The 15,914-nt window shown below is 44.4% G+C and overlaps 1 protein-coding gene across 1 annotated transcript in view; it reads left to right on the top strand.

The window, feature by feature from the left end:
• Positions 1-517: 517 nt before the first annotated feature.
• Positions 518-15,914, top strand: part of SPON1 (spondin 1) — a 226,057-nt gene continuing 210,660 nt past the window's right edge. The window contains exons 1-2 of the mRNA XM_081062697.1: positions 518-1,696; positions 2,528-2,807. Of these exons, the coding sequence (XP_080918823.1) occupies positions 1,085-1,696; positions 2,528-2,807 (892 nt within the window). The 5' untranslated portion in view covers positions 518-1,084. The remainder of the gene's footprint in view (positions 1,697-2,527; positions 2,808-15,914) is intronic.

Raw genomic sequence — 15,914 nt, 5'->3', positions numbered from 1 at the left:
GTCACTGTGGCCTGAGAACCTGAACTAAAATCTAAGCCAAGAAAACAGGCTTTCCTTTGAGCTGTTTCAAAACTCCTTTCCAAGGCTATATGAGGATTCTCGTGGACCTTATGCACTTTTGTCTTTGTGAGCTCCTTCCTTCATAAAACAATAGCAATCATTATGGGTGTTTTTTTCTTTTTTTTTTTTTGACCGTGTAGGTATAAATACAAATATATTAATATTATACAGTAAAACATTTTACTGGACCTACATAGTTTTATTTCTTCTGATTGTAAAGAAAGCATTTTACATTTTCAGGAATCTCCAAAAGTTTTACAGGCCATAGGTACTGTGCCTACTGGGCCCAATGGATGAGTCATTCTGTGCCTTTGTCATCTTCCAGTCTGACCTGTTCCAACCCCGCTCCGGAAAGAGCAATAGTCAGATAGTCATGGCATCTGACCCTGCCTTAACTGGCTGAGGGCTCAGTTTGCTCATCTATAAGAGGAATGAAAGTAATGTTATGTTTATTGTGGGCAGTGAGGGTGGAGAAAGTGAGCAGATACCGTAAGTAAGCCACCCAGCATATCGCTAGGCACAGAGTAAGTGTGAAACAAAAGTTGGTTCTGTCTTTCCCTCCTTCAAGCATTCTCCTCCACACGATCCAGAGTGTGGCCAGGGGGAGTTGGGGCAGCGGCCTCCTTGGTGGTGGGACAGAGCCCGCAGTGTCCCTGTACCCTGTGATTTCCTAGCCAGACCCTGGGAATCCAGCATCACAAAATAAACACGGCCACGCCGCTAATCGCCAGCTCGGAAACAAAACAGCGCTGCGCTCGGGGATCTGGGCAAAATCAGCCCTCCCACCTCCGTCGCCGCCGCCCTCCCTTCCTCGAACAGCTCGGCTCGCTCAGCTCAGCGCAGCGCAGCGCAGCTCGGCAGCCGCCAAACAGAGGCAGGCACCGTCTCGCAGCCGCCAGCGCCTCTCCCGAGCTCCAGCTTCCTGCGCGGGCTCCGCGGGGTCTCGCTTCCGCGGGGACCCCTTCGGGCAGGAGTCAGGTGGCGAGGGCCGGTGGCAGCGGCACAAAGTTGGGGGCCCGTGAGAATGAGGTTGTCCCCGGCGCCCCTGAGGCTGAGCCGGCGTCCAGCGCTGCTGGCCCTGGCGCTGCCCCTGGCCGTGGCGCTGGCCTTCTCCGACGAGACCCTGGACAAAGTGTCCAAGTCAGAGGGCTACTGCAGCCGCATCCTGCGTGCTCAGGGCACGAGGCGCGAGGGCTACACCGAGTTCAGCCTGCGCGTGGAGAGCGACCCCGACTTCTACAAGCCGGGAACCAGCTACCGCGGTAAGTGGTCCGGCGTGGCGTGGGGCGCGCAGGACCCTGATCCCAGAGGGCGCCGAACACGCGGTGCGGGAGGAGGGCGCACAGTCCCCGGGTGGACGGTGCCGGCGCAGCCCCCAAAGGGCCCTCTGTCCCGGCGGCCCTCAGCCCTTTTAGCTGCCAGCCAGTTCCCGGGCCGTCGCGGGGCCGCAGCCAGGCGAGGCAGACCCATCTCCGACGCGCGGTTGCCGGGCGTGGGTCGTAGCGGAGAGACGCGTCACACCGGCCTGGGTGGAAGGGAGCGGGCCAGCTCCAGGAGAGCAGTGGACACCCGACTTTCTCCAGATCCATCTCTAGTGGATAGGACCCCGGCTTCTCCCAGTTGGGTCCCAGGCACGGTGTAGAACTCCGGCTTTCCCTGCTCCCAGCCTTGAAGGAGAAAAGCTATTAGCTTCTCTGAGACCCGCCACCGGAGGGACCGTCACTCCAGTTTCCCCGGACAGATCCCTTCGGGAAAAGGGACGTTAAGCTTCCCCCTTCATTGGTCGCGGGGTAGGAAGAGCCTGTGAAGCTTTTCGGAAGGGTCCCTGGAAAGAACTCGCAATTATTCTCTGATGGTCCCAGGCGAGGGAAAGAACCTGGATTTCTAGAACAGGCTCGGAGTGGAACGAGCCTTCCAAGATCTTTGGGTAGTCTCGGAGAGGAAAGGGGAACCCGATAAAGACGGAGAGGGAAGCCCGAATTCCGAGGCCTGTTCCCTGGAGGCCGGGGAACCTCGGCTCCCGAAACCCCGTAGGCTTTGCGTCCCAGCGATGTCGCGCCTGAGCTTCTCAGCTGAGAGCGGGCTTTCGGGCGCGCAGGGCGGGGATGGGCAAGCAGGCGAGCACCTTCTGGGCAGGACTGGGAGCGCGACCCCCACACACCTGAAGACCCCTCACTCCGTTCCCATGGCGCACCTCCTCCCTCCTCAGCCGGGTCACCTCCTTAGACACCTTTTCCCCATGCAGCAGCCTCTGTTCTCCTTTGGGAGACAGGGCAGCGGGCGGGAAAGTGGCCAGCCTGGTCTCACCTGGGGCCCATCCGGCGGGGCGTGTGTCCTGTCACCCTCGCCCCTTCATATATCATCTCTGGTGCCAAGCAGGGAAAGCGGGATTTGGGACTTTGGGTCACCTGGTGGGGCAAATGGGCCCATAGCCGCCGCCCTTCCACCCAATCTTCCCTGTTCCTAGAGTGTCGCGGGAGGAAGTGGTGGGAGCAACACTGGAGAAAGTTTGGGCCAGTGTCAGCGGGCCACACAAGCGACCAGAACCAGGGACTGCCTTTCTCAGAACCCTCTCCCGTTTTCTCGGGTCCGTGCTCCCCAGCCCCCTGACTTTCTCCACCTGGAGTTTCCCAAGCCCTTGGCACGTGGAGGAGGCCAGCACGTGGCAAGCCGCCCCTCGGATCGTCGGGACTTCACCGAAGGAGAAAGACCTTGGGCTGAGGACCCCCGACGTCGCCCCGGGCAGAGTGGGCGGGTTGGCGCGCGGCTGGAGTAGCCAAACCAACGTGCGGCCACAGCCTCTCGCGGACGGGAGGGACGCGGGCGTAACTCCAATTGGCCTCTTTAAATCTCCCCCAGACGGAGGACCTGGGTTCTCTGGGGAAACTGCCCCAGCTCCCCATGTCAGGGAAAGACGTGGCTCTGGATTCAGATGGACTTGGGTTTAGTAGCTGTATGAATATGACCTTGTGTAAGTCCCTTAATTTCCCTGAGCCCATTTCCCAGCTGTGAAAATAGCTGTTTAAATTATCCGTACAACCTCTCCGGGTGTAAATGAGTTTACAAAGATGAGTGTGCTTGAGATCCCAAATACGTGTTAGTTTGAGTTGAATATGACCCTTTTTGGTTTAATAATGGAGGAACGTGCCTGGCAGATTTGTTTTGTTTTTGGTGTGTGTGTGTGTGTGTGTGTGTGTGTGTGTGTGTGTGTAAAAGTAGGTTTTTCTCAGCACTCCTCCAGTCCAATCTACCAGTGAGCGGGAGTTATCTGGGTCCTCAAGAATTAACTGAATAAGGGAATGATTGATTTCTCCACGGTAGCAACCTTGCCTAAGCGTGTTCATAATTTAAGCCCAGGAGGACTTTTTAAAGGTGGTTTAGGCTAGTATGGGCCCAGGCTAAATGTCCAAGTGGGCATCTCTTTGCACATGAATCCTCCTTGCTTGGATGAGCAATAGCAGCATAAGGGTGGGGGTGGGCAGCAGTGGGAGGGAGATGTATCAGGTTATTCATATGGACAGAGAAGTTCCATGGCTGCCTCAGTGTCCATGGCCTGGAGGTAGGAGCTGGGACTGAGGGGGAGGGGAGCCCTAGACTTTCACCCTACAGTGATTTCAGCCTAAAATGTTACCCTTTTGCACTGTGACACACTTACTCAGGCTATAGGTGGGCAGTTATATTTTCCCCCCTTTTGGTGGCTAAGAGATCTTGAAAGAAAGATCTTGCAGGATCCATACTGGGGGCTTCTGAGTAAAGAGTCTGTGATTAGCAAACCTGATTTTGCCTCTCAAAGTTAGGAAGAAAAGGGTGCTGGCCATGTATGGCTTATACTTTCTTAGAATAATTATGTTAAAAGTAAGTCTAATGCATTCTGCTCAGAGTATTGACTTAGGGCAGTGGAAATTAACATTCCTCTGGTGTTCTATTTGCTTTTTTTTTTCCCCCCACTTTTTTCCTGAACTAGGGCTCCTCACAATCCTTGGCTTGTTTTTCTGCCTCAAATCTTTGTCCCCAGTATTCCAGTTCATCCCCAAATAGCTTTTGTTCTCTGTGCTCCCCCCAGCGCCCCGCAGTATATCTTTGAGGTATTCTAGACTGCAATAAAATGGTCACTATTAAAAAATATTGAAACATCAGGTTTCTTCTCAACAGCCAGGATCCCATTTGAGATGATTATTCAGCCTTTTCCAAGTTGTTAGTACTGTATCGACTTCTTTCTCTCTCCCTCCACTTCCCTCTACTCTCCCTCCCTCTTCCTCCCCATCCCCTTCCCTCAGCAATAATTGTGCTTTAGAAAGCTCTGAAAGGCCTGCTCTGTTTCTGACCACGGCCTCCTTTGAAAAGGAGATTATAGTGATTAAAAATAACAAGTTGAGGATCCTCAAGAGGCTTCCCTTATGGGAGGACAATTTGCAGGACCAGCCATTCCCAGATCACAATTTCAAGCCAAATAGAAGAAAATCAGCTGAAATGTTCAAGAATTGATTGAAAATAAAAGAGGCTCTCTTGTCTGACCAAAGTTCTGTTTATTAGGAAAATAAAGCCAGACCCTGGCTAATGAGAGTGGCTTTTCCTAGATGGTCTTTAAAGGGAAATTTCAAGGAACTTGATGGGAAAAGAATGTCCAGTAGAGATTTGAAAAGCTTCTCCAACTTTAAGCATAATTGGGGGTTTTATTCTAAACTGGGAGGTTCGGAGACCTCCATGCTGCTTTGCCTTCGCGTTCTTTGTCTCACTGTGCCATAGGAGTGTGTGTCCCCAGTGAGTGCTTCAGAGTCTCCCACCTCAGCCTGGTAGAAAGAACACAGGCTTTCATATTAGCTGAGTCTGCTTCAACTCCTGCTAGTCACATAATCACTGTGTGACCTCAGGCAGGCCACTTCATCTCTGTGAGCCACTGTTTCTCCAACTGTAAAATAAGAGTGCTTTCCCACATCTCCCCCAACCCTACCCCAGTGTTCTGTAAGAATTAGAAATAATCTATGTCAAAAGGAACTGTCACACAGTTCCTAAAATAAATATATGTTATGGGATGATTCTTTTGGAATAGAAAAGTACTTCGCAGCAAGCACTACATGAGACATTGTGTTAAGCACTTCCTACTCATCTCACATATTATTTCTTATAGTACTTTGAGGTGGTTTATTATTATTATTATTTTGCAGAGGAGAGCACTAAGACTCAGAGAGATTAGTAAGTTGCCCATACTTACACAGCTAATAATCTGTGGAGTCACGATACAAACTTAGGGATGGCTGACTCCTAAATCTGTGCTCTTAACCAGTCTTCTACATAAACTCAATAAAATGAATTTGGAAGTAGGATGAATTCATTCAGCTACCCTCAGCCTCTGGATGGTGAGTCTTTGCTGAAGGAAAACAACAGCAACAAGTAAAGATAATAACTGACATTGCTTGGGACACAAAGTATAAAGTGTTAGGTCCTTATTTACATTTGTTTTTTGCTTTTTTATAGACCAGTTTTGCATTTCTCCATAAACCAGAGGATTAATTTAGCAACATGAAGAACCTTGTCAATCTTTTTTTTCTTTCCCCCTATTTCTTCTGCCTCCCCCCACCACTCTGGTTCAAGCCGTTGTTTTCTCAATCTACCTGTGTAGGACACAGCTCCCTGATCCATGCTGGTATTATGAGCCTTGCACTACCCCAGCTGAGGGGGTTGGGTGGTCAGTTGCTCACGGCAGCTCTGGTGGCTTCACTCATGATGGCTGCCCCCCCACTCACGGCAGCCCTGCTCCAGGGAGAGGTGTTGTTCACAATCTTAGCTGTAGAGGGGGCAGCTCACTGGCCCTGGTGGGAATCCAATCGGCGACCTCAGGGTTAGGAGCACTGCGCTCCAACCACCTGAGCCACCCGGCTGGCCTGAATCTTGTCAATCGTTAGCCAATTCCCTTAGTTTGTGGGGAAACAGAAACAAATTGAATAGGAAAAAAACCCAATTTGATTATTGTTTTATTTTCACATGCAGATGTCATATGATCATGCCTGTAAAATTATGTTTTAGAAATATGCATGTAGAACCTGAGAAATTTAAGCTGGATGGGGTCTTTTAAATAAACTCTTTTATCTAGTGATTTTTTAAAAAATTAGGTACTGCTGATGATATGTAATTAATTGTAAGTCCCTTCTCCCACCTCTCCTCTTGTATCATTCCCCTCTTAAAAACATTTTTTTTGTTGAGGTATAATTGACAAATGACATTATATTAGTGTACAACATAATGATTCGCTATTTGTATACACTACAAAATGATCACTCAATAAAGGAAGAAGCTGCAAGGAAAGAAAGGAGTGAAGGTAGAAGTGGATAAAGCAAGAAAATGCACATGCATGTATGGGCACATGAGTCAGAAAGAAAGATAGATAGAGATAAGGAAGAAGGAGAAGGGAAAAGAAACTAAATTAAAAGAAAAGAAAAACACTGGGATATACATTCAGAATGAAGACCAAAGAAATATTTTTTTAAATTAAAATGTATTGGAGTGACAGTGGTTAGTAAAATTACAAAGGTTTCCAGTGTACAAGTCTGTATTACATCATCTATATATTGCATTGTGCTCACCACCCAGGGTCAGTTCTCCTTCCATCACCATATATTTGACCCCCTTTATGCTCTTCTACCATCGCCCTCCCCCCCACCCTCTGGTAACCACTTAACTGTTGTCTGTGTCTATGAGGTTTTGTTTCACCAAAGAAATAATTTGAGTATAGTGGAGCCCCGCCTTACTTGAGGGTTAGATTCAAGAGGCACTATGGAAAGCCAAAACCACATAAGTCAAAACTATTCCTTAAAAATCCTTTCAAATTGTACATCAAATATTCCATGAATACTAGATTCAATCTAGCCTTGTTTGTGTACCCCTTCAGATAGCTTTGTTAGTGGGGAATAGAAACAAACGGACACTTCTCAATAAGTCCAGCACTCCTAGTTTTCCCCTCAGCATTAGAAGAGATCAATGTTTCCTAAGTTGAGTACCAGATAAAACAATTGGTTCACTTGTCCTTAAAAACAGGACTAGTCCAAAATACTCACTATATGATGGATTGAGAGAACTGGGGGTCTAATCTCATTCTCACTGAAGCATATAATGAGGTAGCTAGTGGCCCAAATTATCTAAAGTGTTGTTTCCCCTCTCTTTTTTCTCCAACAGCGTGCAGTTGTGTTTGATTGTATATCAGGGAGCTCTCTGTCACACAAAGCTTTCTATGTGGCCTGCTGGTTCTTGCTAGTATAAAGTTTTGACAGGGTGTCTTGGCTGGGCTGGAGTTGAGGCTAAGATAGAAAGGGTAAGGAGTTAGGTGACACCACCAAGAGTCCTTTGTAAGCTCTGCCTAGACAAGGCTTCTAATTTTCACAAATATTCAACACTGCCATGAAAGTTCAGGGAAACTTAAACAGGGGCCTTACATCTGCTGATTTGCTGAGGCACAGGAGATTCAAGGGAAAGAACTTGAATCCAGTTTACAGTTCAGGTTTAGATATTTGCAAATATGTCTCATGGACTGGGGAGGGGGTGGGGTGCGTTGGGAAAGGTTCTAAGCACAGACCACTGGGAGGGGGGAGGAGGAGTGGCGAAGGTGGGCAGACTCAGAAGCAGGCCATTTTCTCCTCCTACTCCTTCTTCATTTTTTTCTCCTTCTTTTCTTTCTCCTCATAGCAATAACACTGCCTTCTGAATTTTCTAAACACACCAAGCTCATTCCCACTGCAGGGCATTTTTATGTGCTCTTCTCCACGTCTAGAATACTCAGCCCCAGATCTTTGTATGGCTCACTCCTTGTGTTTTAAGTTTCAGCTCAGATGATAATCTCTTTAAAAAGGCTTCTCTTGCCACCAGTTTATATTTCCCATTACTTTTGCCTGATTTCATTTTCTGCATAACCCTTAACCAGTCTCTGAAATGATCTCACCATCTGCCTCCTCAAGCTAGGATACAAGCTTTATGAGAGCAAGTACTGTGTCTTTCTTATTGCCATTTATTTCTAGTACCCAGAAGAGTATGTGGCTATAACAAACAAGCATTAGTTCATTATTTATTGAAAAAAATTAATGTATCATCTAAACTTCAGGAAACCTGGTGTGAGATCTCCCTCTAAGAGAGCTGAATTGAAGGAAGGAAAGTGTTTCTCTCTGTGCCAGAGAGAGAGGTGAGGCCAAGGGATGGGGACAGATGGCAAGAAGCTTCAGGCGGTGGCAACAGAGAGAGAAAGGATGCCCAGTGCCCTGGGGGCATGGGCTGAAGGTTGAGGGCAGGCAGATGGTCTGGGTCCAAGGTGAAGACTGCTTGGAGGGAAGAGGTCCGCAGTCATATGTGTGGTGGAAAGCAGGATCATTGACTGCTCAGAGGTGAAGAGCAGAGGACAGAAGGCAGAAGAGCAAAGGGAAGAGGCTGCCAGCTTCAGACACTGACTGACTCTGACTGTACGGCGAATAGGGCAGACGGGGTTGTTGATCCATCAAACCTAGCTATCTGTTATGAAAGTGACCTTCCCTGGGCACTTTCATACCAGATCACCAGGGTCACGTTTCCCTGGTGCCAACACTTTGTGGAGTCATTGTATCATTTCCAAACCTAGCTAGGTGTCAGAATCACTTGGAAAGTTTTAAACAAATACATAGCTTCACTGGCCCCATCTCAACAAAGGGCTGGATTCCAGGAATCTATATCCTTTCCTTCCTTTTTTCTTTCTTTCTTTCTTTCTTTCTTTCTTTCTTTCTTTCTTTCTTTCTTTCTTTCTTTCTTTCTTTCTTTCTTTCTTTCTTTCTTCTCTCTCTCTCTCTCTCTCTCTCTCTCTCTCTCTCTCTCTCTCTCTCTCTCTCTCTCTCTCTCTCTCTCTCTCCCTCCCTCCCTCCCTCCCTCCCTCCCTCTTCCTTTAAAGTAAGATGATGAGGCACAAAGACATGGTGGCCAAAAGGTGGTTACTTTTCTATGAGCGTGCTTCCCCCCATCACCACCTCTCCCAGCATTCCTTCCCCAGCCTCCCATGCCCCACCTACTTTAGCACCTGGTCACATCGCTGCTGTGTCCTGTGGCAGTGGGACACCAGTACAGCAGCCAGTGGAATATCCTCAAAGCTGGCACAGTAGCAGTGTCCCTTGCCTTGGCAATGGAGTGATGGGGAGAGGAGAACTGCGAGCTTCCTTTAGGTGACAACAATCACAGACTGGCGGAGCCTGAGCTACGGCTGACCTAGTTGTACTTCTCTGCTGCCAATGTCTGCTTCCCATTCACCATTCAGGTTCTGTCCTTTGGAGTCAAGCAAATTAGGTCTCCCTTTGGCTACATATCAACCCTTGTGGTATTCGTAGGAAAATAACTACTATGACTTCTGACTAAAATGCCCCATTTCTTCAGCCATTCTTTATAGGATGCTGTTTCTGGTTCCTTTGCACTTTGTACTCCAGATGTGCTCTGATCAGGATGGAACAAGAAGGAATGATTAATTTCCTTGTCCTGGACACTGTGTGTGTGTTAAGCTTGCCAGGTCTTGTGTTTGCTATTTTGGCAGCTGTACTCTGGGATCACACTAAGCTTGTAGCCAGGCAAAATTCCTGTGATTTGCTGGGAGGCCTGCTGCCCTCCTCATACTACTGGTCCTAGTATAACTAAGTCCTTGAATATAACATTTGACATGATTCCCCATTATACTTAAATAGCATGTTTGGGTCCACCCATGGTAGCTGTTAATCATTCATGAATCTAGATTCTGTCATTGGATGACTAATCCATATAATCGAATTTTGGATTTTTTATGAATTTGATAAGCCTACCTAAGAAGTCTTTATCAAAGAAGTTGATAAGAATGTTGAGCAGGTCAGGGCTCAGGACAGAGTCCTCTGACATCTCATAAAGTATTTCCCTAAAGCTGATGTCCAGTTCAATAGTTCTGAAGTCATCTGATCTGTTGTCATTTCAATGACATTTAAACACCAACTGACACCCTCCTGGTCAGCCACCTCAGTTTATTCATGAATACCATTTCTTTAGCTTGCTAATGAATCTTACAGTTTAGACAGAATTGTTTTCTTTTTTTGCTTTAAAATTAGTCGGGACTCTTTCCACTGCAAGTGACAAAAATAAAGTTAAACTAACTAAAGCAAAAAAAAAAAGAATTATTGAGTCCCATATTTGGAAAGTCTGGATGTGGCTTCAGATATAAATGGATCTAGGAATTCAAAGGGGTTTCTCTCTCTCTCTCTCTCTCTCTCTCTCTCTCTCTCTCTCTCTCTCTCTCACTCTCTCTCTCTCTCTGTCTCTCTCCTTCTGTCTCTCTCTCTGTCTCTCTCTCTCTCTCCCTCTCTATCCTTAGCGGCTCTCCCTTCCACCTCTGTCTCGCTCCTTCTACCTTTTATCTCTTGGCTGCGTTTCTGTGTATTACTCTCATTTTACTTAGTACAGATAAACTTTCTCCAAATGACAGGGAGCCTAGCTGCCAACAACCATCAATGAAAAACCTTTCAGTTAGTTCTGTAGCGCAAAGAGAATCCTGTATCCCTTTAACTCTAAATTGAAAAATCCCAGGGAAGGATTCTGATTGGTTCAGCTTGGGTCAGATATCCAGTGGAATAGGGTATGGCCATAGGCTAGTTCTGGGTCACAGTCACTTTTGTGACTTTATATTTTAAGAAGGAGAGAGGGACTGTGACTGGTATGCCTGAAGATCACATGGTCAGGATAGGGGAAGAAGTGGGGTCCTAGACAGCATATGTTCTTTAAGTGCGTCCTCATCCATATTCCCAGCTACATTGTCTTGGCTGACACATCTCCAGTTCTCCAGGAGCATCTCTGTCATCCATTCCTTTCCTATCTGTACATTGTTCAGCTCAGGACCCATTCATATGGCTCCCAGCTATCTGATGATGAGAGCACATGGGACAAAGAATGAACTTCTAGTGAGCTGTTGCAATGTGTCTCATATTCATTATCTCCTTTAATTCTTGTCACAAATCAATGAGATGGTAGCAATGATCCCTATTTTATAGAGATTTGTTTTAAGTATATTTTATTAATTTAGCAAACATACATACTATTACAAATATTAATTCATTAATTGTCATAATAACAACATGATGTAAGTACTGTTACTGCCATTTTATAGGTGATTAAAAATGGAAGCAATGAGAGGTTAAGTAACTCACTCAAGGTTACATATAGTAAACAGAGGGAAATAAGAATATAGGTCTGTTAGCGACATCCATTGTAGAAAGATGGCCCTTACACTTTGAAATATGCATGATCTTTAATTTGGAGTGGGAGATGTTTCATCTCTGCCTGGGAATGCTGGGAGCATTCACTGAAGAAGATCAGAAGAACAGCTTAATCCAAACCCCACCATACATATTTGCTCACCTTGGACTTTTAGCTCTGTCTTCTTTCTGCCAGTTTATCACCAGCATCTTCTCCTGCCTTATCCTTGCTGGATGGGCTGAGTTGTTCCAATTTCTAAGTGAAGCATGTGTGTTACAGCTCTCCAGAGCTCTGGAAGTTGTGCAGAGTGGTGAGCAGACCACGGTAGCTTATGTAACGCTCCAGCAGTCCATACAACCTCATGTTACAACTTATGACATAAGCTGAAGTTCCCTGTAGTTGATGTGTGGGTGTGAGGACTGGGGCATCTCAGTAACACATAGCAAGGTGGTGGATAACAGGCACTGGCCATGTGATGGAGCTGGGATCTGGTTCAGGACCTTTTCATTGAGATTGGGTCTGGGGGTTTGAAACCCAGAGGCAGAGTGGGGGAGGGTGATGGCACTGGACAAGAGCCAATGAGGGTAATAGGCATACCCAATGAATTGGGTAACAGTTCATCCGAGTTTATGTTGGATGGATAATACACCATTTGAAGGACCCAGAAAACTATTTGGGACTTTGGTGGAAGTGAAGTTTTCATGTGGCAAGTGTACCCGAGGATGGGGAGAACTCAACCTTGAGTGGAGCTCTGAGACCAGGTTCTAGTGTGAAATATCAGACCTCATGCAAACAAGGCAGGCCAGAAAGTCCTTTGCCACAGAATTGGTTTTTAGGGTAGGGCTATAATCCAATAATCACACAACTTTTAGTCTGATCTTCCTAAAACATAAATCTGAATATGAAAATCCCTAACTCAAACCCATCAGAGCCTTCTCATTGCCTCCAGGGTGGTATCTACACTTCTTAGCAAGGGCTTGAAGGCTTTCACTGTCTACCCCCTGCATTCCTTCCTCCCCTAGCCTCTGATCACACCCTTCCTCCTAGCTTGGAATTTAATTAAATATGAATTAATTCTGGTTTGCAAGGCCAAGACTGGCCCACCGCGCCTTTCTTTTTACCTGGGATGCTACTGCTCTGCTTGTCCACTGGACACACTCCTATTCGTCATTCAGCTTGCAGCTCAAATGCCCTCTCTTCCTTGAAGGCTCCTCTAACTCCCCCAGTAGATTTACTGTTCCCTCCGCTGGGATCCCACAGCACTTTGTTCTTACCGTCATGACATCCATCATGTGTTATAAAAAATATCTCCCATCTGTGTACTTCCAGAGGGCAGAGGCCATGCCTTTTCTCTCTGTGTCTCCAGTGGCATAGCAGTGGACTGGCACAGACAAGTGCTCAGTAAACATAAGGATAAGGGAGGTTGACATATAACGCATGGTCGCCCATGAGAACTTTGGAGGACAAACCAAAACAGGAATGAGAAAACTATGCACTGAAGACAAATGAATCCTTTGTCCTTCATTCATTCATTCAACAAGTATTTATCAAGCATTTTCAATGTGTTAAGAGGTATGCTAAATATTAAAGATACAGCACAGTTCAAGAAGGACTTGGTCTCTGCTCTCACAGAGCTTACAGGCTATTAAGGGAGACCAGCCTTTAATAATTAAAAAATAAATATTTAATTAAAATTGGGTGAAAGATATTCAAGAAAAAGAAAGGTGGTGTTGACAGGTTATATTGTATGGAGATGGGAGGGCCTGGGAGGACCTCACACAGAACTTTATCTTGGGTGTCATGAGCTGCAATAGACTCAGTTTATTATAAGGACTTACTCAAATCTCTCCATGACCAGGTGCTATGAGAGTCATCCCCCAAAATGATGATCTTCATTGAAATCCTTTCAGTGGTCCTTCATTAGCACCTACTAGAGTTTTTCTTTGGAGGTTCAATCATTGTTTCTGAGGACCAGCTCTTTGAATTCATTGTTGGTTAACTTCCTACTGGGCATCATGATCTTCATGATCATAATCATCATTGCCATCATCATCTTCATCCCCAACACCACACCACCACCACCACCACCACTACCATTATCCTTTATAATTATTGAATCCTTTATATGTGCCAGGTACTGTGATAACTCTTTATTTAATCCAATTCTTGTGAGAAAGGCAGTATCATTAACCTCTATTTAAAAATGAGGAAATAGGGAGGTTAAGTAACTTGCCAGGGGTCACATAATTAATATGTGGAAGCTCTAGGATTCTAATCCAAAATCTTTGCTCTTAACCAGTTCCCTGTATGTGCTCAACATGATGGCTCCGGATGAACGTTTTTTCATTATTCCTTCGTAAGCATTTTTCTTCATTTCTTGGGTCTCTTAATGGCCTCTCTTGGGAGGCACTTGGAAGGAGTCATTAGAGAGAAGATTCTATTATTTATTGCCAAGCAGTCATCTTTAGTCATCACTGGGACTCAGAACATGCTGTAGATTTGTTCCTTTCAGGAGAGTCATATAATGTGGTTCTGTGGAGGGATAGGGTCTCCTCTCTTCTTTCAGATTACCCTGTTTCCCCAAAAATAAGACCTAGCTGGACAATCAGCTCTAATGCATCTTTTGGAGCAAAAATTAATAAAAGATCTGGTATTATATTATATCAGATTATTTTATATTATATTATGTAAGACTGGGTCTTATATTATAGTAAAATAAGACCAGGTCTCATATTAATTTTTGCTCCAAAAGATGCGCTAGAGCTGATTGTCCGGCTAGGTCTTATTTTCGGGGAAACAGTATACTGTATAACACCATCGTCACAATGATAATTACAAATTGAAACCCCACACTGAGTTCAACCTATAGAACCAAGAGAAATGAAGCATTCTAGGAAGCTATACGTTTATGATTAGTCCTTTAAGGGCACTGCACAGATGTACAAAAAGAACATTTATCATTCAGAAACATTGTTTAATAAAATTTTAATCAAAATGTAACTTACAGAAAAGTCCACAAATCATGCAGCTTAGTGAATTATGATATGTTGAATACAGTCATGCAACTGGCACCCAGATTAAGTACTAGAACATGACTGGCACTCCAGAGGCATCCTGAACCCCCTCAAATTGGTACTTGCTCCCAGTTCTCACACGCATAACAACTGTCCTGAGCTCTTGCCTGTTGGTTTTTTTTTTTTTCTTTAAATTAAAGTTTATTGGGGTGACAATTGCTAGTAAAGTTACATAGATTTCAGGTGCACAATTCTGTAATACATCATCTATATCTCTCATTGTGTATTCACCATCCAGAGTCAGTTCTCTTTCCATCACCATATGTTAGAAACTTTTGCCTGTTTTAAAATCTTATGTAAACATATATAAATGTAATCATACTTTTTGTATTTTTTTGTATCTATCTTCTCTCACTCAAGAGTGTGTTTGTGAGATTTATCCATGTTGTATGTAGCAGCAATTAGTTCATTTTCATTACTATAAGGCAATTCAATGAATATGCCATAATTTGTATATCCATTCTACTGCTGATGGATATTTGAGTGTTTCCAGTTGGGTGCTATTACAAATAACATTATTTTGAACATTCTTATAGGTGTCGTGTGGTGCATGTAAGTGTGCATTTCTGTTGATTTAGGAGTAGCATTGCTGGGTCATAGTGTATGTATATATTCAGCTTCGGTAAATACTGCCAAAGAGTTTTCCAGTGAAAATTGCTAATTTTCAGTTTATCAACGGTATTATGAGAGTTGTAGTTAACAACATTTGATATTATTTGATCCTTTTAAATTTCGTTAACCTGGTGGAAATTCAATAGTATTTTATTGTGGTTTTAATTTTTAATTCCCTGTTGACTAATGAGGTTGAGTGTCTTTTCCTATGGTTGTTGACTGTTTAGGCACCTTCTTTTGTGAAGTTGTAGCTCATTCATGTGTTTTGCCTATTTTTCTCTATTCATCTTCTTATTGATCTGAAAGAGTTTTTTACATATTTTGGGTAAAAGTCAATTGTTGGTTTTATGTATTAACTATGGCTTACTTTTTCTTAATTGTGTCTTTTGATGAGCAAAATTTTAATATCATCCCATTTATATATCTTTGCCTTTATTATCAGTGCTTTTTTTATGTCTAGTTTAAAATTTTTTACTACTCCAAGGTCATTCATATTTTATCCTATGCTGCTTTTTAAAATCTTTATTGTTTTACTTTTCACAGTTAGCTCTACAATCTACGTGAACTTTATTTTGTGTATGATGTGAGTTAAAGACCAAGATTCACCTATGGTTATTCAGTTGTCCTAGCACCATTTATTGAAAATACCATCTTTCTCTCACTGCTCTACGGTAAATCCTTTATCATAAACCAAGTTTTCATATATTTATGGAAACTGTTCTGGATCCCGAGCTATTTTCCTTTTCTTGCTTGAGTACACAGGCCTAATCTCTGTAGCTGTATATGTTTTGATATACAGCCCTTCAACTTTGTACTTCTTTCTCTAGATTGCCTTAGATATTCTTGGCCCTTTGCATTTTCATATGAATTTTAGAATTGGCTTATCAATGTCACAAAAACATGCTGGGATTTTAATTTATATTGCACTAAATCTATAAATCAATTTGAGAAGATTTGACA

The sequence above is a fragment of the Rhinolophus hipposideros genome, assembly GCF_964194185.1.
Source record: "Rhinolophus hipposideros genome assembly, chromosome: 10".
NCBI classification, from domain to species: Eukaryota; Metazoa; Chordata; class Mammalia; order Chiroptera; family Rhinolophidae; genus Rhinolophus; species Rhinolophus hipposideros.
This window is presented reverse-complemented; position numbering and strand designations above follow the sequence as displayed.